General features: G+C 39.6%; 1 protein-coding gene across 3 annotated transcripts in view; it reads right to left on the bottom strand.

Annotated features, from left to right (window-relative positions):
• The window catches only part of Utrn (utrophin), a 425,153-nt gene that overhangs the window by 246,531 nt on the left and 158,070 nt on the right, over positions 1–20,552 (bottom strand). For all 3 annotated transcript variants that reach the window (XM_042693071.1, XM_042692992.1, XM_042693156.1), the window contains 10 exons: positions 19,933–20,094; positions 18,848–18,976; positions 17,699–17,872; positions 15,247–15,402; positions 9,904–10,074; positions 8,326–8,505; positions 5,315–5,443; positions 4,836–5,006; positions 1,910–2,071; positions 1,274–1,411 (listed from right to left, as the gene is read on the bottom strand). In XM_042693071.1, the coding sequence (XP_042549005.1) occupies positions 1,274–1,411; positions 1,910–2,071; positions 4,836–5,006; positions 5,315–5,443; positions 8,326–8,505; positions 9,904–10,074; positions 15,247–15,402; positions 17,699–17,872; positions 18,848–18,976; positions 19,933–20,094 (1,572 nt within the window). The remainder of the gene's footprint in view (positions 1–1,273; positions 1,412–1,909; positions 2,072–4,835; positions 5,007–5,314; positions 5,444–8,325; positions 8,506–9,903; positions 10,075–15,246; positions 15,403–17,698; positions 17,873–18,847; positions 18,977–19,932; positions 20,095–20,552) is intronic.

Raw genomic sequence — 20,552 nt, 5'->3', positions numbered from 1 at the left:
ACTAAGATCAAGGAAAAATTAAAATGACATTTGAAAGGCAATGGCTATTTTGGTTCAAATAGTAATTGTAACTTTTAAGACCAATTTTCAGAGCATGAATATCTCATATACAACAATGGATCTTAAAATACTGAATTCAGAGAGCTGATACCTCAGTAACTACTTGACACTCTGACCTTTCTAGGCAAGGTCAGGTGGTAGAGCCCCTGCCTTGAGCCAAAGCACCAAGGGAAAGCACAAGGGAAAGACATGAGTATATCTAAATATTCAAATACAATAGTGCACTTGACCCCAATTACATGGTCATTTAGTTAGTGATCTGGAAAATGGTTAAATTCCTAAATAAAACCAAAACTCAAGAATAACAGCGTTGATTTGTATCGCCTGTTGAACTGAATGGTCCCTGTTTACTGACTCCTAGAACTTGATAAGCTGATATGTTGAACAATTGATGAGCATTTCTAGGTAAAACAGGCCTGAAACAAGCCTATGATTTTCTGACTTTATCAACAGTATTGACTGTGTTTACCCAGAATATTCATGTTAATCTCCACATGCCCCAAATTCTAGCTAATACTCCAAGTCTAGCTACGTAGTCATCATATATGTAAAGAAAACACTAGATATGGGCTGGGTTGGGGAGGGGAGAGGCTGGTACTTCAGTGTTCTACCTTGAGTCACCCTTCAGTCCAAAATCTGATTTTTAAGCAAATATAAAAGAATAAAAAAATAACTTATCCATCAAGGAACCAATTTCATTTTTTTAAAGCTAAATTTATTAAAGAAAAACTTAAAAACACTTATTCTAAACTTTCATTTCAAATAGGCCAGTTTATTTTTAGGTTCACAGAGGGAAGCTGAATGGTTTTCTCAACTTTTAGGACAAAGATAATAGTGACTCAATGAAAGCACTAGGAGTAGTAGGATTATGCCACCAGAGCCCAGCAAAACAATAATCGTAGTAATAATAATAAAGTAATTTAAAAGAATTAAAGAAGAAAGCCTCTTCTGAAAGGTATAGATTTTTTAAGGTTTCTTACGTGATCCCAAAACTCCAAAACAGATGACCAGTAATAAGTCTTTACATTTCAATTTCTTTGTAATCTGCCAAATCCAAATATATTGACGTATCTAATAAAACATATTAGAAAGGAGGAGAAAACATCTCACTAGTTGGATTACTTAAAGCATCCATAGATGTGAGATCCAACATCTGTCTGGCAAGAGCTGCATGGGTTATTTAAATGCCACAGAGATTCTCCAATCAGCCTACCTTAATTTTGTTGTATCTTGTATGCAAAAGTAGCAACTGCAAACGAATCTTTTCTTTCTCATTATCCTCCATGGGCTGATGTAATATGTGTTCGCCCCTCTGTAGAACTTCCTCAATCTGGGCTCCCTCCTCCTCCACCTGAATGTTGAAAGAAAACATTGTTACTCGAAAGGAATGGGGAGCATAATGCACAGGGTGACACTGATCAAGATGCACTGTACCCATACACTCATGGATGTGTTGACTTGAAACCCCTTTCTATAGTTAAAGACAATCTGAGAAAAACAGAAGAAAAAAAAATAGCACAGTGAAACCTAGTTATCAGTCACCATGTGGGAGAATTAATCTGTGAAATACAGTGCAATGAACCTGAGATATCAAATGTTGTGTGGATTTTCTTAAAATATTTTATATTTTAAAGAAAATGTCCCACAGCCAGTTTCATATAAATTAGATTAAGAATCACCTGATGCCAGGAAGCATGCTGTGTGTGTGCACACATGTGCAACTGTTAAGCATTACTTTACACTCAGAAAATCACATGTGGATTTCTTTAGTTACATAAGGCAGATTATATCAGTAAACACTAGCAACATAAAGAAGAAAAGTAAGAACAGGGCTTGGAAAAGAGCCAACCTTTTCATTGCCATCTCTGGATTCCAACTGTTTTTCCACAACTTTCAACATATTTTCAATGTCATTTTCTAATTTTTCCATGTCTGAGACAGATACACTTGCATCCAATGTTTCTGTAGTGACCAGGCCTTGGTATGATACTGGCTCCTGACCAATTAGCAACTGTGGAAGGAAAAGATACCTCTGAAGATGTATGTTACTTTGATTTTCAATAATTGATCAGAGAAATGAGGTAGCCAGAAAGAAATTAGCATGTACTTGAATTGACTTTAATTTTCATTCAATCTTATAGCAAAGATTTTACTAATCTGGGTTTCTCTGAATAGCCCATTTTCCAAATGCTAATCTGAAAATGAGGCGAGGTGATATGCAATGGCGGGGGGCTGTATGGAGCACATTGTGTGGACCAGGATTGCATGTAAGCAGAGCTGTGACCCAAACACCAGCCTGTTGTGGCCAAAGAAAAGAAGAAAGGTCACAATTATGGACACTCTTGTTCAACGTTCCCTGAGAAATTCTCCTTGGGTTTTGATATTCAACTTTGAAAGAATACATTTTCTAAATGGTGTGTTTTCAGATGCCTATAAAGGAAACCATCATATATGTATAAAAAATAGCATGGCATGGCCAGGCACTGGTGGCTCATGCCTTTTATTCTTGCTACTCAGGAAGCTGAGATCTGAGGATCAAGTTTCCAAACCAGCCCTGGCAGGAAATTCCATCAGACTCTTATCTCCATTGAACTGCTCAAAAAAAAGCTGAAAGTGGAACTGTGGCTTAAACAGTAGAGCATTAAACTTGACCACAAAGAGACTCAAGGACAGCACCCAGGTCCTGAGTTCAAGCCCCAGAACCAGCAAAAAATTAAAATAAAATGGCATGGTGGGCGACAAGTAGCCCTGTCCCATCCTAATTGAAGTAACAGTTGGTACCTGCTTTCTATGGGACTACTTGGGAAATCTATCCACAGCCTAGCTATATACAGCTCTGCAACAATTTCAAGGAATCTTGAGAGTTACCAACATGTTAAAATCGATATACAAGATGATTTTAACAAATACAAAATCTATAAAAGCCCAATAAAAGGAGAAAATTCGCTGAGGAATTATAACAAATCATATAATAGAATACTCTACAACTATTGAAAAGTAGTTCAAAGGAGCACATACAAAACTCTACTGAACAATGACATTTTTATATGGGGGGAACACATGGATGAGAAAATGTTTGCAGAGATTATTTATGGGGATGCTGGGAATTTCATTTCTTTATACTTTCTATCATCCTATCCCTATGTACATTATGTTTTATTTTATACCAAGAAAAATCTTCAGTAGACCCACTGAAAACAGTAATACCAAACATTAAGGAGATGAGCTCAACATCAAGGAAAACAAAAAACAAAGCAAGTTTTTCATTTTCTTAAGTTTTGAATAATGTAAGTATGCTCCTAAACTATAAAAGAAAACTTGGTCTATGATATCAGATATTCTAAATAAAAGCTAAGTTAGATAAAAATCTGTTTTCTATGATAAATATTGATCCTTTCTCTTCGACTTCAATATGTAATGTTCTAGAGGTTAAATTAACTATGCAGTCCAAATATGCCATCCTATGGGTACAACTGAGCTTCTCAAAAATTCAAGATTTCTTTGAATGATCCCCTGAGGAGAGTGGGTATTTGTTTCTTCTCATTTTTCTGTGACAGTACTGAGGCTTGAAAGCATGTCTTCAAGCTCTTATTTAGCTTTTTGCTGATTATTTGGAGATCAGAGTCTCACTGATTTGTCCACATGGACTAACTTCTAAGGACAGTCCTCAGACGTCAGCCTCCTGAACAGATAGGATTACAGATATGAGCAATCCGTGCCTGGCTGAACATCTAGCTTGAATAGCATCAACTTTAACTATGGTTTTCTTCCACCAAATCATCAAAATATTTTCATCTTTTCAACTAAGCATTTACTGGTGCTGGTCCTTGAAGCTAGGTCTTAGGAACATTAGTTAAATGTTTCCTTTGCTCCTCTTATAAAGTAAAGATGTAAAGAGACAGAAAGGGAAAGATAAGACGGGGAGGAGAGAAAGAAGGAGGGGACATGGGGAGGGAGAAAAGGGGAGTGGGAAGGAGGGGGAACAAGAGGGAAAGAGAAATCAATCAAAACTCGGTAGGATAAACACCTTTCTGTAAAGAAAAGCTCTATTTATTATCCCCTTACGTGAATTAATGAAGTTATTTTTTAAATATATAAAGTGAGGAAGTATATTTTTCTATAAAGTCTAATCTGTGAAGTTACTTAAGCTATCAAATTTATCAACCCATCAAGCACAAAAAATGCATGTTTAATATAAAAACCGATATTAAAGTGTGACTTATAAAATCAAGCATTTACTATTCATGTCCCTTTGGGGAATTAGTCTCATTATTTTTCAGCCAATTCTAATCTTCAGAACGGTCTTTCCTCAAATGGGTTGTTTTTTCAATATTAATTTCTTATCTTCCCTATATATGCACAATCACAGATAAGAGCCAACAATCCTCCAGTTAAAAAAAAAGTGATTAAAATCTTTTTAATCAAAAAAATTCGGGAGGGAGAGAGAGGTTAAGGGAAAGTAAAGAAGAAGAATGGAGAGAAAAAGGCGGGTGAGTACAGTGGTTACATTCAATGAACCTATGTTGAAATGGAACCAGGGAACTAACGAGGGAATGGGTGGCGTTGGGACAGATGGGGGATAAGGGAAGGGGTGATACTGATCAAGATGAACTTATAAACTGACTTGCTAAACTAAAATCCCTTTGTACAACTCCTTAAAGGTAATTTTAAAAATCAACAGTACACAAAAAGCCAACTCTTACCTATATAGTCTATTATTTTTCATCTAAGCCACATAACCGGGGGAAATGGTTTTTCTATAAAAATGTACTCACTCTCGCACTTCGGATGTGTTGCGACACCTTTTCAAAGTTTCTGTTCAGCTCAGCTAACTTTGGTTCCACCAGCTCTCTGCCAGCACTCCCCCGCACATTCATCAGAGCCATAGCCTGGTCACGAACATTTCCTACCTGGAGGCTGGCATCATCCAGCTCAGAAATTAAACGCTAATTGTGGGAGGAAACAAAAGTGAACATGCGAAATTATCCCCACATGACAATAAAATCTAACCCAGGTGACAAGCTGACTCAGAGTTAAGGGGAGTTTTGGAAATAAGTGTAGTTGCTAGCAAAAGGCTTCTGCATGATCATTGCAGCAAGAGACGTTCAAACAAACTTCACTGCAGAGCTCAGTTTTTCCTGCCAAAACAGATGCACAGGACAAGAATGTGTGCACAAGGACCCCAGAGCATCCACAAGTGAAGAGACTACAGCAAAATAGTCCATGTCCCAACTGTGTTATTGAAGTCTGTTACCTTCACGATTTCTTCCCGTTTACTGGCTGGCTTTTTTTCAATCTCATCCAGCAGAGCTTCGGCTTGATAAAGCCAGGTACTTATGTGAGCAACATTCCCATCGAACACTTCCAGCTGGCGCTGGTGGTTCTACAAAGGAATTAAGAAGACGCTGACACAATCATAGGAAAGATTTCAAGACCACATGGATGCTGTGTTTAAAGTGAGTTTCCACCTTCCTGCACAGCTCTTCTTCAGTCAATAGATCTCAGCCTGATCAATAGATCTCAGTCAGTAGATCTTAGCCTGGATGGCTAAAGCCCTCTTTCAAGGGATTTGGTTTAGACCTGCACACAAGACGAAGCTTAAAACAGAATAGAAGATGAAGCTTCTTTTCCAATTTTATCTCTTCATCTCTTGTCCTGCCCACATACATTTGAGCTTATGTCATTAGTCACCCTTATTAATTGTGACTCTGGAAGGCATCTAAAGAAATCGTGAGTAAGGTCTGAGTAACATTCTGCCCACTCAACAGCCCAGGGATGCTTCCCCTTGTTTCTCCTGCACCACTAGTGCTTCCTGGCATAGGACATAAGTATGACTTGAGGAGAGAAAGCACCTCAAACAGGAACAAAGATTAAAACTAGTTAAGACAAAAAGTTATACCTCAGCTGAGCCCTGATGGCTCAAACCTGTCATCAGGAGACTGAAATCAGAGGATCGAGTTCAAAGCCAGCCTGGGCAGGAAAGTCTATGAGACTCTTATCTCCAATTAACCACCAAAACAGCCAAAAGTTGAGCTTTGGCTCAAGTTGTAGAGTTCAAAGCCAGCCTGGGCAGGAAAGTCTATGAGACTCTTATCTCCAATTAACCACCAAAACAACCAAAAGTTGAGCTTTGGCTCAAGTTGTAGAACACTAGCCTTGAGCAAAACAGCTAAGGGGCAATGCCCATGTCCTGAGTTCAAACCCAGGACCAACACAAAAAAAGAAAAAGTCACACCTTGATCAAAAGGAGGATTATGATAAAACTGACAATGTCCCAGTGCTGTGTCTCATGGGATAAAGGAAAGTATTTAAAGAGCTCAGAATTAAAGGAAATCAATTATTACTATATAGTGGGAGTGATTAAAAAAAGATTTCACCTAAGAAAAGATGTTAAGAAACATTTATACGTTTTAAAAAATTAAGATTTTTTTTTTTTTTGTCAGTCATGGGCATGAACTCTGAGCCTGGGCACTATCCCTCAGCTCTTCAGCTTAAGGCTAGTGCTCGACCACTTGAGCTATAGCACCACTTCCGGCTTTTTCTGCTTATGTGGTGCTAAGGAATTGAACCCAGGGCTTCAGGCATGCAAGGCAAGCACTCTACCACTGAGCCACCTTCCCAGCCCCAGAAAATTAAGATTTTATTGATTATAAATATATTGCACACCTATTTATTAAAAGATTATATATAGAAAGCAATTATATGTGTACTATATGTAAGTTTATTTATTGAAATTTACGTGCTTTCTAAATTAAATATATTGAAATACCAAATTTTATATGGAAATTGGTATTAAAATTATATGATTCAACATGTTTTATACACTATATATTAAAGCATACTAAATATTAAATTTTATGTATATGGGAAGTGAAGCTTACTGATATTACTAACATAATGAAGATACTAGCTTGTGAACTGGAATATAAAGTCTGCAACCAGTCATGAGTGTGTCAATGGCCTCTCCTACCCCACATATCTTAACTGACTTGAACAAATGCTTAAACACAGAGTACCATTTTTTATGTCTCTAGGGATAGTTGTATAAAAGTCTGATACATTCTGATATTTCAGAACCAAAGAATAATTTGTAAATGATAACTCTATTCTGTGAGGAAGGGTAGAGGGGCTATACTCATTATCAGAAGGGGCCCAGAATAAGATTATGAAAATTATTGGTCAATTTCCATGAAATAATTAGTAGTACAATGGTATTATACAGATTAATATACTGCCAGGCACTGGTGGCTCACACTTGTAATCCTAGCTACTAAGGAGGCTGCTATCTGAGGATCACGGTACAAAGCCAGCCCAGGCAGGCAAGTCCATGAGACTCTTATCTCCAATAAACCACCAGAAAACCAGAAGTGGCGCTATGGCTCAAGTGGTAGGGCACTAGCCTTGAGGTGAAAAGCTGAGGGACAGCTCCCAGACCCAGAGTTCAAGCCCCATGACGCACATACACACACACAAAAAAGATGAATATACTTATAACACTTAATAACTATCATTTTCCTACTATTATTTAAAACTAGTTGTTTTATATATCATTATATAGGTCATATTTTAGTCACAAAAACAAGACATAGAAATTATGATGACACCATGTTACAGATGTGAAAACTGAGGCACAGAGAACATTTATGTTACTTCCACCCAGCTACTTATTAAAAAATTTATGAAGACAGCAGATGTTAGAAACTGTGCTAGAACTTGCATACTATTAGGACATTGTAATGACGTGTGTGCATACACACATCCACATATAGCATACATATACTATATAATAGTATTAAAATTCAACACTATACGTTCTCATTAAAATGAAACAAAGTAAATTTATTTAAAGTACATAGGTGCCAGGCACTGGTGGCTCATGCTAATAGTCGTAACAACTTAGGAGGCTGATCTGAAGATCATAGTTTGGAGCCAGTCCTGGCAAACAAATCCTCAAGGAGTTTATCTCCAATTAGCCAGCAAAAAGTTAGAAGTAGAAGCATGGTTCAAAATTAAGAAGTCAGGTGAGGGTATGAGGTTCTGAGTTCAAGCCTCAGTGCCAGCACACACAAAAAGCAAAACAAGTAGTGATTACTTATTTGTTCCTGTACTACCAACATTTTATCCTTTAAAAGATTTATTATAAATTCTTTCTAGTTAATACCTTTTCAAGAGAAAAATAAAATGTAGTTTTTCTACCCAAAGCAATGTGCACTTAAAAAGAGTTGAAGGAGAGATTTCATCATCAAAATTTGCCTGGGAACATACCAGCAAGGTACTACACCAATCCTCGGTCCAGGTACGGACTCGGCTCCACCCAGCATTAAGGACGCAGAGCTTTTCCTCTAACACAGGTTCACTGCCAGGGATCAAGTTCTGGAGGGTAGCGCTATTCTCAGTGATGGTGTTTAAGTCAGCTTTTCTCTTTTCCAGATCCTTCAGGACATTCTAGAAAACAAAAACACCAGTCCCACTCGCTCTTTCACAGTATTAGAAAATATGGAATCCATTTCTTCTTTATAAACACAAATAGTCCATGACGATTTGCAACATGTCAAAAGCTTACAAAAGACCTCATGTTATTGACATACTGAGAGTTCTCAAGTTCCTAATGAAAATAAAAACGTTGAATTAAGCCAATAGGGAACAATGCAAGACACTCAGATGTCATTTAGTATAAGCAAACACCAACTTTCTTCTTACTAACTGCACAAGTTAGCAGAATGATCCCAGAATGGATTTCTTTTAAAAATTCACAATGAAGTTACTTCCTAGATTACTAGAGGAACTCTGGATATATACTATAATTATTTGCAAGAAAAACATCTGTAAGGCGGAGGAGAGGACAGGGGAGGGGAGGGGAGGGGAGGGAAGGGGATGGAAAGAGATGGGAAGGGAGGGAAAGTGGGGAGGGGAGGGGCGGGAATAGATGGGAAGGGAGGGGACGGGGAGGGGAGGGGCGGGAATAGATGCTAATGTTTCCTGAAAAGCTTGAGTCTCACAGGAACTACTGGGTGCCTCTGCTTGGGTCATCCACAGGATGCTCTTCCTGTCTCTCCAGTCCCTCTACTTTCCTTTGTCCCTCTCCCCCCACACGCACACACTCAGTGCATAGCACTTTTTCTCTGAACCATCTACAACATTGAGACTATTGTTTCTTGACTGTCAGGTATCACGTCCACAGAGCACTGAAGGTAAGCAGAGCTGTGTTCCCAGCACCCAGTGGTGTCCTGAAGACAGAGCACAAACCCCGACAGAGGCCTTCAGCACTGCCAGCTAGGCCTTATATGAAGGTTCGATTCTCTAGCATCCTTCCCACGTCTTTCTTAGCAAGGAAACCGAGACAAACAGCCCAACTTCATACGAGAACTACTCTGCGTTCCTGTTGGATTCTCGGTCCACCTCAAAAGCAAATCAGCTCTTGGCAATTTCAAAATAATATAGGGATAAGGAAACCTATGGTTAAAAAAAATAAAAAGCTCCCCTTATGTTTTTGACGACAGTTAGTTTGCGACAGGAAGATCAGTTGTTGAAACAAAATTATTCAAGAAAAACTAAAATCAACACACTGACAACATCGCTGATTCTGAAGATGACTAATGAAAATGTCTTCAAGTATTACACAGCCATTATGCCTTGATGTTCCCTATCTGTTTAATGCTCCTGAAATCAAGACCAAAGTGTCATCTTAAAATGATGAACGTTCGCCTTAGAACAGAAACATGGAGAAAAGAAAAAGCTTTGATGACCAGGAAATGAAGGGAAACAGCATCTTTCTCCATTGTACCCCCACGATGTCCCAGTCATCTGCAAACGTGTTGGCGGCTCATCTGAGCCATGACTCACTTTAGCCCAGGAGATTTCTGCGTCCACGTCACCCAGCGCACCCTCGGAAGTGGACTTCTGCACCAACTCTGCCTCGGTAGCAGATAGCCACTCGGAGAGGCAGGCGGCCTCTTTTTTCACCTTCCTGGCCAGCTGAGAAGCCCTTTCCAGTCCTTGCTTTCCTTCTGTCACCTGAATGGACGACAGATCAAGACAAAGTTCGGGAATGAAAAACTGGTACACATTAGAATATAGAACAGAAGAGCCTTAGAATCCTTACAATGACATATACTAGTTATTGCAAATAAGGGAAACCATGGGACCTATGTTTCTTTGGGCCTGGCTTACTTCACTTAACATAATTTTTTCCAAGTCTTTCCATTTCCTAATAAATGGGGCAATGTCATTCTTTCTGATGGAGGCATAGAATTCCATTGTGTATATATACCACATTTTCTTGATCCATTCATCTACTGAGGGGCATTTGGGTTGGTTCCATATCTTAGCTATGGTAAATAATGCTGCAATAAACATAGTTGTGCTGGTAGCTTCAGTATGGTCTTGTTTGTGATCATTTGGGTAAATGCTAGTATATGTCTGAGACAAGCAGGAAAGTTCAGAAAAGTTGATGTTAGGTGAAATGAACCCCAAGATAAGTATTCAAATGTTTTTTCTTTCATATGATTGTTTCTAATATATTTATTTTTTTAATTTTTATTTATTTTTTATTGTGAAAATACTGTACAGAGGGGTTATAATTACATGGGCAAGATAATGAGTACATTTCTTATCCTCCTTTGTTTCCCCTTCCCATCCTCCCCCCGTCCCCCCCACCCAACCCTCCCCACCCCCCCCCCCACCAATGTTGTAAATTCATTTCGACATAACAACTTGTATTTCTCATTGTTGCAACGGGTCCACCTGTATCCTTATTTAAACAACTTGTTTTTACCCCTTCCTCTCTACAAATCATACGGACAACAAATACAGTGAAAGCATGGGTTATACTGTGGGGGTTTCTAATATATTTATAAGATAATTTCTTTGTTGTTTTGTATGTCCCTCCCCCACAGTATTAACTGCTGCTTTCACTGTATTTGATGCTGGTATAATTTGTGGAGGGGAAGGGCAAAAACAAATCGTTTAAATAGGGATACAGTTGGATGAGTCATTATGTTGAAAAACGAACTTTACAACTTTGGCGGGGGGGGGGGGGGGGGGGGGGGGGGAGAGGGGGGAAGAGAGGGAGATGGGAAGGGATGGGAAGGGGAAACAAAGGAGGAGGCAACAATAAGAAATGTACTCATTACCTTGCCCATGTAATTGTAACTCCTCTATATGGTATTTTCACAATTTAAAAAAAAATGAACAACAACAAAAAAAGAATCCTTACAATGAAAGAACTTCTTTTTTTTTTTTTTGCATGCTCACAGAATTATAGCGATTTGCAGAAAAAGTAGCATTAAGTCCACAATGTCATGTTTTACAACCACATAAAATACTGTATGACTCGATAACGAGAATATTTTTATGCTGCCCTTCTCATTGAAGTAACAGTGGTCTCATCGTACAGTATCTATGGCTTGTTAAGCAATGAACAGGTCACAAGCACCTCTGTGATAGGCCTTGCTCTCTCCACTTTCTTCACAAGGGAAATGAGGCTAAAAGGATGTTAGAGCCAAGGAAAAGGGCCTGGGTTAACCTTTTACCTTCCATATTGATATTCCCAAACCAGAAGCCATCAATGCCAACACAAAGCTGAGAAGACACCCCATATGTAAATAACTGGTCTACTTGTTTGGATGAGCATACAACTGATAATAACATTTATATGTTCTTATCACAGGGACAGAGAAGAGTCATACAGGAAGTGAACTTTTCTCTTGATAAAAATGACCTGAAGATCACATTTTGTTAAGTAAGTACCATGGGGTAAAAACTGGCTTCTTTCACCACTCAGTTCAATTTCACTCTTCCATAGTTCAAGAAATGATGGTTATTAAAGTCCCTCTTAAAAGTATAATAATTTTGCCATGGAATGTAATTAAAATGCATGATTCTAAATTAATAGCCCTTCAATGCTGACTTTAGAAGACAAATAATTGAATTCTATTAAAAGATATTATGTATTTAGATAATATTTATCTGACTTTGACATGCCCAGGCAAAAACACAATTATCGTAAAACTTAATGCCACTTGAGATTTGTAGGGACTGGGAAGAATCATTTGCAGTTCAACCTGTGTCAATTTACACTTTTCTCAGTATAATCAATGCATTTTAAAATGTACTATACCATGAATTAAGCTGTATGAAGTCATAAATCTTTTACCATTTATCCCTTTTCCCTCTTGAAAATGCAAGCAATCCCCCTAAACAAGAATCACTTCTACCCGCTATTAAAGACCACTCTCCAATCTCTCACTTGCATGTACATCCATGCACACATATGCACACACACATACACACACACACACACATACACACACACACATTTCCTCCTTTTTCCCTTCCCTTAAGACCCTCCTCTCTCCACTTCTTCCATTCAAATCCTTACAGCCATTTATGACAGTGTTGGCTCCATTTCGCCTCTTCTAACACATTCGGCAAGTTAGGACATCTGACTTCTACCCACCCACCCCCACTCCACAGACACTCCCTTGCTAAGTTTAATAAGGAAGACAAAACAACAAATACCAAGCACACTTGTAAGTGTGCTCCAGTCTCTCTCTAGGCAATGGCATCCTTCCTGAAGACTTTAACCACTACCTTCATATACAGGAGTTGCTAAGTCCACCTCTTTGCCCAAATTATTCCCCTGAGTTGCGTGTCTACCTGGACACTTGCCATCTCCAGTTATCTCTCTCCAACAGGCTCAGAGTGTCAACGTACCCAACGCAGGCTTATAGTTTCTGCATATCCCTGCCTTTCCTTCCAGCCACCCAGTGTTCCAAGGATCCCACCATGAGCTTCACGAAATCATAAAGCCTAGGAGTCTCCCACTCTTCCACTCCCAAAGCTAATCCTCACAAAGGCTACAGAGAGCACTTCCTATGCCAGCCTTCAGTCAACTTTCGCATCTCCATCGTCCACCATCTCTAAGCCACCATGGCCTCTCATGAGGAATCCAGCCCTTCCTGGCTGGTCTACTCCTATCCAATCCCCATTCTCTGCAGCTCACTCTCCAACCTGCAGGGAGTGGCCTTCTACAGAGCTGATCTGTGCGTATTACCTCCCTACTAAAAATTCAGTAGGGTTTAAACTTTTACCCTACAAACACAACAGGAATAGGGTCTGGCCCCATGATGCTCTCTGCACTGACTGTCTCTAATCACACAGATATACCACCCTCTCTCCTACCACAGGGTCTTTACACACTGATCCTTCATAAGCCTCAAAAGCAAGCCTCTGCTTATCCCAACCATCCTTCAGATCTCAGCAACACCGCCTCAGGGAAGCTGGCCTAACCCAAGAATGGACCAAATTCCCTTTTATTCATGTTTTAAAGCCCCAAATGCCTGCCTTCAGAGCACTTCAATTGGCACCTTGAAATAACTTCCCATGAATAACTTAACACCGTCTTCCTCCATAGCCCGAAATTCGTTGACATAAAGATGACTTGTTTTTCCTTCCTCTGAGCTCCAACTGCCTGTGTCACACTTGATACACAAGAAAGTCTTCATTATGCCGAATGAGAAAATTCACTAACACAAAACTGTCATCATAACTAGAGAATCAATCTGGAAATCAGCAAGGCCATTCTCAGCTCACGCACGCATTGTTCAACCAGTGGGGGGAAAACGCTATTTAAAAAAATCGTTCCAGCCACATAAGATCAGAAAGAAGCTCCAAAGACACCTGTTCAAATGTGTCATACATCAAAATGTTTTCAACCAACCACGTCATCCTGCAGATGAGGTAGGGAATGCCTAGAGGTCTGGTCTCCTCATCCTCACTGATTTTATTTGATCTTGTCCATATAAGGGAAAAGGGATTTACTTAGGACGTGTATTGATTTTTGCTGGATTTTTTTTTATTATCCTTATGGAGTTGTACAAAGGAGTTGTCATGCAACAAGCAGTTTATGAATACTGTGCATCTTGATCAGTGTCATTCCTTTCCACATTCTTACCTGCCCCTCCCCTTACTTTTCTTCATGTTTAAACTCTATGTATTGGATTTTTTTTGCCATTTAATAAAGCAGCTTATGTGATCTGTACCATCCCTTCAACATCTTCATCTTCCTTCCCCTACCCCTTCCCTATTTTTCTTAATTCTGTGGTATATACATTGAATTCTTGCCTGCGTGCTCTCCCTCCCTCCTTGCAAGCACCCATTTTCTGGTACTTATGTTGTTGGGCTTTGGTTTAGTCTTTCTAAACTTACGGATTTTAAATTGGTAACGAAACTTCAGCTCTTTTGCCCTGGACTTAAGCAGAAATTTCAATTTTAAGGAAAGCCAAAGTTGTTGCTATTTAATAATGGAAGAAGGATCCAAAATTTACCTAACACATTCAAGATGATCAAGGTTTCGCGCCCCTGGCTCTTTTGTACACTAGTTCTGGACAAAGACCCTTCATGGTCAAGGACAATAAGCCTGTTGTATCCCAGCAGTCACTCCCAGGGAAATGTGACAACTCCAGCCTGAGCCCTCACTAAGGCGGCCAAAGTCCAGATTTTAATATCAGCTTCCTGTTCACTAGTTTCCTTATGCCTTAACAATTCTCAGTGAACTATTCCATTTATATAGATATGACTGTTTGGTAGAATTCATACAGGGACTATTATTTTGTGGCTTTCCCCCATAATTTATGAAATGTCAGTAGCCACGGAAAGTATCAATAGAACTAACCTGGACTAAATGTTAAAAATGCATTTCTCTAGGAAGTGGCGCTGTAGCTCAAGTGGTAGAGCGCTCACCCTTGAGCTGAAGAGCTGAGGGACAGCTTGAGCTGAAGAGCTGAGGGACAGCAGTCCCAGAGTTCAAGCCCCACGACCAACAAAAAAAAAAAAAATGCATTTCTCTATAGCTAGTAGTCATTATATTACTAAGGAACTATTAAGCCAAACTTAAGGTATAGGTATTAGTGTCATTAACCTCAAAGATGCATTTTCCAAAAAGTGAATTTTGAAATACACAAGAGGGCTTTGGGGACTTATATAATCACTTAATCACAATAAAAAATTTGCAAAACAAAGAGGGTTTACACTGGGACTCAGTGCAGGAGCCCATGTTTATATGTGTGAGGCCCCAGATTCAGTCCCCAATCCAAAAATCAAGAATAGATAGATAACAGCTGTGAGAATACATAACACTAAGTAGAGGTGTACGGGGGAGGAGGGGGCTCATGTGGCCCACTTCACCTGTGCGCCCAGGTCATTGTAGAGGACCTTCAGAGAGGTCAGCTGCTCATCCATCCCCTTGGGGTTGTCTGTCTGCTGCTTCTGCACAATGTGTCTTCCGGTTTTGATGACTGTCTCCACTTCCAGCTTGACCTCACTCAAAGTTTTATACAGTTTCTTTGAAAACAAAAACAAAACACACACAGATGGATCTTGCCCTGTGATTAAAACCCTTCCAGGTGGTAAGCATTTCCGAACAGAGCTGGCACAGTTTGACAGACACCAAAACGCTGTACCTTCCTCAAATGTGGCTTGACATTTGAACCTAATGATATCAAGGCTATAACACCTTCTCAAACCAGGTAAGAAGTCAAGCTAATGGAGTGTACACTTGCTTGGAGCTCTCACAACTGTGTATGAAATGTTGGTGGAAGTACTTTGTAATATACTATACACATTTTTCCAACTAAAATGGGAGAAATATTAGGCCTAAAATTTGAAGGACCATTGTCAACCACTCCTATGCAGATCCTTCTTTGACCTCAGTGTGTGAATGTCTAGATTCCTGTATAATTTATCATGTCCGAATGTGTGTGTGTGTGTGTGTAATCATTCAGTGTGCTTACTTGTAGATGTATTGGAATATTCTAGTTACCACAAATGAGGGAAAACATTCAGCCTATGTCTTTGACTGGCTTATTTTGTTTAATATAATTTTTTTCAAGTCTTTCCATTTCCTTCTGAAAGGTACAATATCATTCTTTCTGCTGGATGAGTAGAATTCCAGATGTGCATATGATTATATAAAATAATATTTTATGAATTTGAACTCCAAGAAAGGAAACAAGAGACATTTTAGTTGTCATTGTTGCTGCTTTTCTTTTCTTTTCTTTTTGTCTTGTTTGTATTTGGGAGAGCAAGAGGGGGCACAGAAAAGGTTTTACAAAGATTGAACAAATTCAACAGTGATACCCATCAGATACTATTTGGAAAATGAATAGGAGATCTTATGGGTGAGCATGGGAGGGAAAAACAGAGGGAGAGGAGAGAGGGGAGACATGGTTCAAAAAGAATTATACTCATTATTCATTACCTATCTATGTAACTGTAACCCCTCTATCAACTCTACAATAACAACAAATAAAAAAATTAAGATTAAAAAAAACTTGAATGGCCATCATGCATATAAAATGATACTCTAGGTATAAAAGTAGTTTCACAGTAAAAGACAAAAAAAAAGTATGAAGAATTCATTTCAGACTTCTGCAGTCTAACAAGTGTCATTTGAAGTTTTCCATGATCCTCAAGCATCACACTATGTCTAAGATCAGATCCCCCCAGATATATTATTTTAAAATTTCTATTCAATTGAATTTCAAAGTTCAAAGCAGAGATAGTAAAAAGACCGCATATATCCTTCCCTCCTTTCTCATCTTAAGTTTAAACTTTGATTTAAACTTTTATTTTTGAGCAAAGGAATCTTTTTTCACTATTCCTGCAGCCATTCTAAGTATAATTTCTTCTTCTACATGAATCAGAAGTTAAATTTTTTAACTTGCCTTGTAAAGGAATTGTTTTAATGCAGTAATATGCCTGACATTCATTCTAAATGTTGTCCCGCTACTTTAAATTTATAATTAGAAATTTGGCTTACATTCTGCTGAGCCTCCCTAACTTCATGCTATGATTAAGATGTCTTTTTGTTTTTTCATACATATTGTTTATATATGTTGAGTCTACATCCCTTGCCTCAGCAGACTGCAATCAATTATTTTCTCCTTCCCCAGCCCTCCCTCTCTGGTGCTAGTAATGGGTTTGCTAGTACTGGGTGTGTTTTGTTTTGTCAGTCATGGGCTTTGAACTCAGGACCTGGGCACTATCCCTGTGTTTTTTCCACTCAAGGCTAACACTCTACCACTTTCAGCCATAGTACCTCTTCTCATTTTCTGGTGGTTAACTGGACATAAGAGTCTCATGGACTTTCCTGTCCATGGCAGTGAATCACAATCCTCAGATCTCAGCCTCCTGAGTAGTAGAATTACAAGGGTGAGCCACCAACACCCACCAGTACTGGGTTTTAAGCTCAAGGCCTCACACTCTAACATGCCCTTTGTCCTCATGGCAGACATTCTACCACGTAAACCACACCTTCAGTACCTAATTCTGCTGGTTAATTAAGTTTCTTGGATTTTGAGTGCCCAGGATGGCTTTTGAACTACCATCCTCCAGGTCCCAGCCCCTTGAGTAGCTAGGATTACAGGCATGAGCCACTGACCACCAGCTCTCACTATCTCTTTTTGCTCTTATACTTTCCTTGGAAAGAAAAGCCCCCATTTCTGATTTCCTAATGTGTTCTCCAATATCAATGCCTGTGTGCAGCAAACTAGTCAAGATCACATACAGAAAACAAGGCAATAAGCCAGACTAACTTCGAGAAAGCTCTCTAGACCCGTGAGTCCCCCAGCAGGCTTACCATACACTTGTCCAGGTGTGTCTGGATGACCTCGGGGTCCACGTCCTTCACCTCAAGGATGTGGAGCTCAGATTTCACACCAGCCAGTACACGCTGACAGTCCAGCATGCGCTGTTCAAAATTTGCAGGCTTCTGGAAGAGCTGAAATTTCGTGGACACTTCTCGAAGTTTCCTCTGTTGGCAGAAATGAAATGAAGAAGCAATTCACCTCAAAATGACAAATCTCTCTCACCAGTGGACATTAACATAACCCTAAATGAAATGAAAGCACCAGAGAATCATTCCAAATGAAGAAGCAAACCTAAAGGAACGCAAGAAGGTTATCCCCATTGTGTAAGTGAAGACCACAGCTCAAAGTCATGAATTATGCAATACTCAAAAGTCTCCAGCTTAGAAATAATGAAGGAAAGCAAGTCTCACTGGAATTTAGGTTTCATTAATTTTCAAGCCTGTTCAAACAGTATAGTGTAGGACCCTAGGATTCAAATGCCCTTCATCCCAAACTCAGAGTGAAAGTCAATGTCATATCAACCATGAAGGAATGATGTAAACCAGGCACCACTGATTCACGCCTGTAATCCTTGCTACTCCAGAGGCTGAGATCTGAGGATCACAGTTCAAAGCCAGCCCAGGAAGCCAGACAAAGCCAGACAGGAAAGTCTGTGAGACTCTCCAATAAGCTACTAAAAAACCCAGAAGTAAAGCTATGGCTCAAGTAGTAGAACACCAGTGTTGAGCAAAATGGCTCAAAGACAGTACTCAGGACCTGAGTTCAAGTCTCAGGTCAGGCATTTAAAAAGAAGTTTTTTTAATGAAAGAAAAAAAAGAACTATGGGAATCTGTATCACTCACAACCTCAGCCTACCCAGGGAGCTCATGGACTCTCAGATCTCAGAGACTCTGTATTAACAACTACAGTGGACAGAAAGCTGACTTCTAAATCGAGCTTACTCTCTCCTCTCAGTTCAGTTATAAAAGCAGATGTGCTATTTCTACACCCATGCAACAATTCATTTCTAATGTCCTGGAATGTCATAGACCTTTAATACCTCACATCTGTTTCACAGTCTATATCACACAAAATCTCCCAGTCAGCAACTCTTTTCTCTGCCATATTGAAAAGGCAAGAAAGTGCCTGGTCCTGGTTACCTGCAGCTGCTCCATCTGGCTGCCCCCTCTGCTGGTCCTTCCCTCCGGGAACACAGGGGGCTGGGAACGCAGATTCCTTCTCAGCTCCTCTAGAGTGAGCTCATGGGCAGAGATCTCTGCTTGGATTTTCTACCAAGAGATTAGGACAGGGAGAGGATATGGTTTCTTTAAAAAATATACAAAGAAATAAATCAGAAATTCCTCATAGTTTCATAACATATCATACTGTATTCTATAAGGTTTAACAGGCTGACAATAAATACAATAACAATATGTGCCGGCATACTGCATGACACTGTGTCTAGGTACATATTTGTTTGGGGTTTGACGGTTGACTGGTTATTTTTGTGTGTGTGTGCTAGTACTAGAGCTTGAACTCAGAGCCTGAGCCCTATCACTTAGCTTGTTCATATAAGGGTAGTACTCTACCACGTCAGCCTCAACTCCACTTTCCATTTTTTGCTGGTTAATTGGATATAAAAGTTTCATGGAGCGGCTGGGAAGGTAGCTCAGTGGTAGAGCGCATGCCTTGCATGCCAGAGGCCCTGGGTTCAATTCCTCAGCACCACATAAGCAAAAAGAAAAAAGCCGGATGTGGCGCTGTGGCTCAAGTGGTAGAGCGCTAGCCTTGAGCTGAAGAGCTGAGGGACAGCGCCCAGGCCCAGAGTTCAGGCCCCATGACCGGACCCAAAAAAAAAAAGTTTCATGGACTTTCTTCTTGGCTGAGCTAGCTTCAAAAACAGGATCCTTGGATCTCAGACTCCTGGGTAGCCAGGATTACAGGCCTGAGTCACAGGTATCTGCATTAGGCACATTTTAAGGTCTGCATGTGTTACTTCAAACACTGGCAACTTATTCCTAAATGAAGAAAATGTCCCCATTTCATAGCTAAGGAAACTGCAATTTTGAAATGTTAGCAATGGTCCAGATCTCTCATAGGGAACAAAGGAACCAAAATCTAAGCACTGTTCCATGCGTGAGTCAACCATTCTCCCTTTCACTAGCAAGAACCATTCCTTGGCAGCAAGGGTAACTACCTATTTCCTTCTTCACAACTCAAACGCTCACAAATCCCCAAGTGGTACCTGAGCTTCTTGCGGAACCTGGAAGGCATCAACCCTGTCCGTCAAGTAGTTGGTTAGCTGTTTATCCAGCTCCCCCAGGCTCTCCTGCAGCACCTGAAACATGTGGTCAGTTTCTCGCAGGACCTGCAGTTGCTTTTCCAAAGAAATCTGCTTGCTCTCCGCCTGCAAAGGGACAAATTGTTAGTCATGAGTTGCTCAACACAACAAATTTTCCAGCCACTAAGAAAAGACTGAAAAAGCACTAGTTCAAGATGTTAGCCTTCCTGGTAAATGAATAACTGTACATAAAGGTGAAAATGTCCTACTAGTACATTGTCCCTAGCAATGGACCTACTAATTTATTCTTATTTCTATGTATGATGACAAAAATACCAAAATGGAAAGATTTCCTATAGGGCACAAGAAAGAACATATGAAATTTTGTAATTCTGTAACTCTGGAGTATTTTTACACATGACCGATACCTATCAATAGAATAAACATCAGAATCTATTTGTTTTTCCAAGTTGAAAATAAGTTTGACCATTAGCACCTATGTGTTTACTCCTATTTATTAATTTTTTAAATAAATATTGATGTTATCCATGGTCTAAATATTAGTTTTCTGATTTAGCATGAGT

Source organism: Dipodomys spectabilis, unplaced genomic scaffold, assembly GCF_019054845.1.
Source record: "Dipodomys spectabilis isolate Male_0828 unplaced genomic scaffold, ASM1905484v1 ptg000001l, whole genome shotgun sequence".
NCBI lineage: Eukaryota > Metazoa > Chordata > Mammalia > Rodentia > Heteromyidae > Dipodomys > Dipodomys spectabilis.
This window is presented reverse-complemented; position numbering and strand designations above follow the sequence as displayed.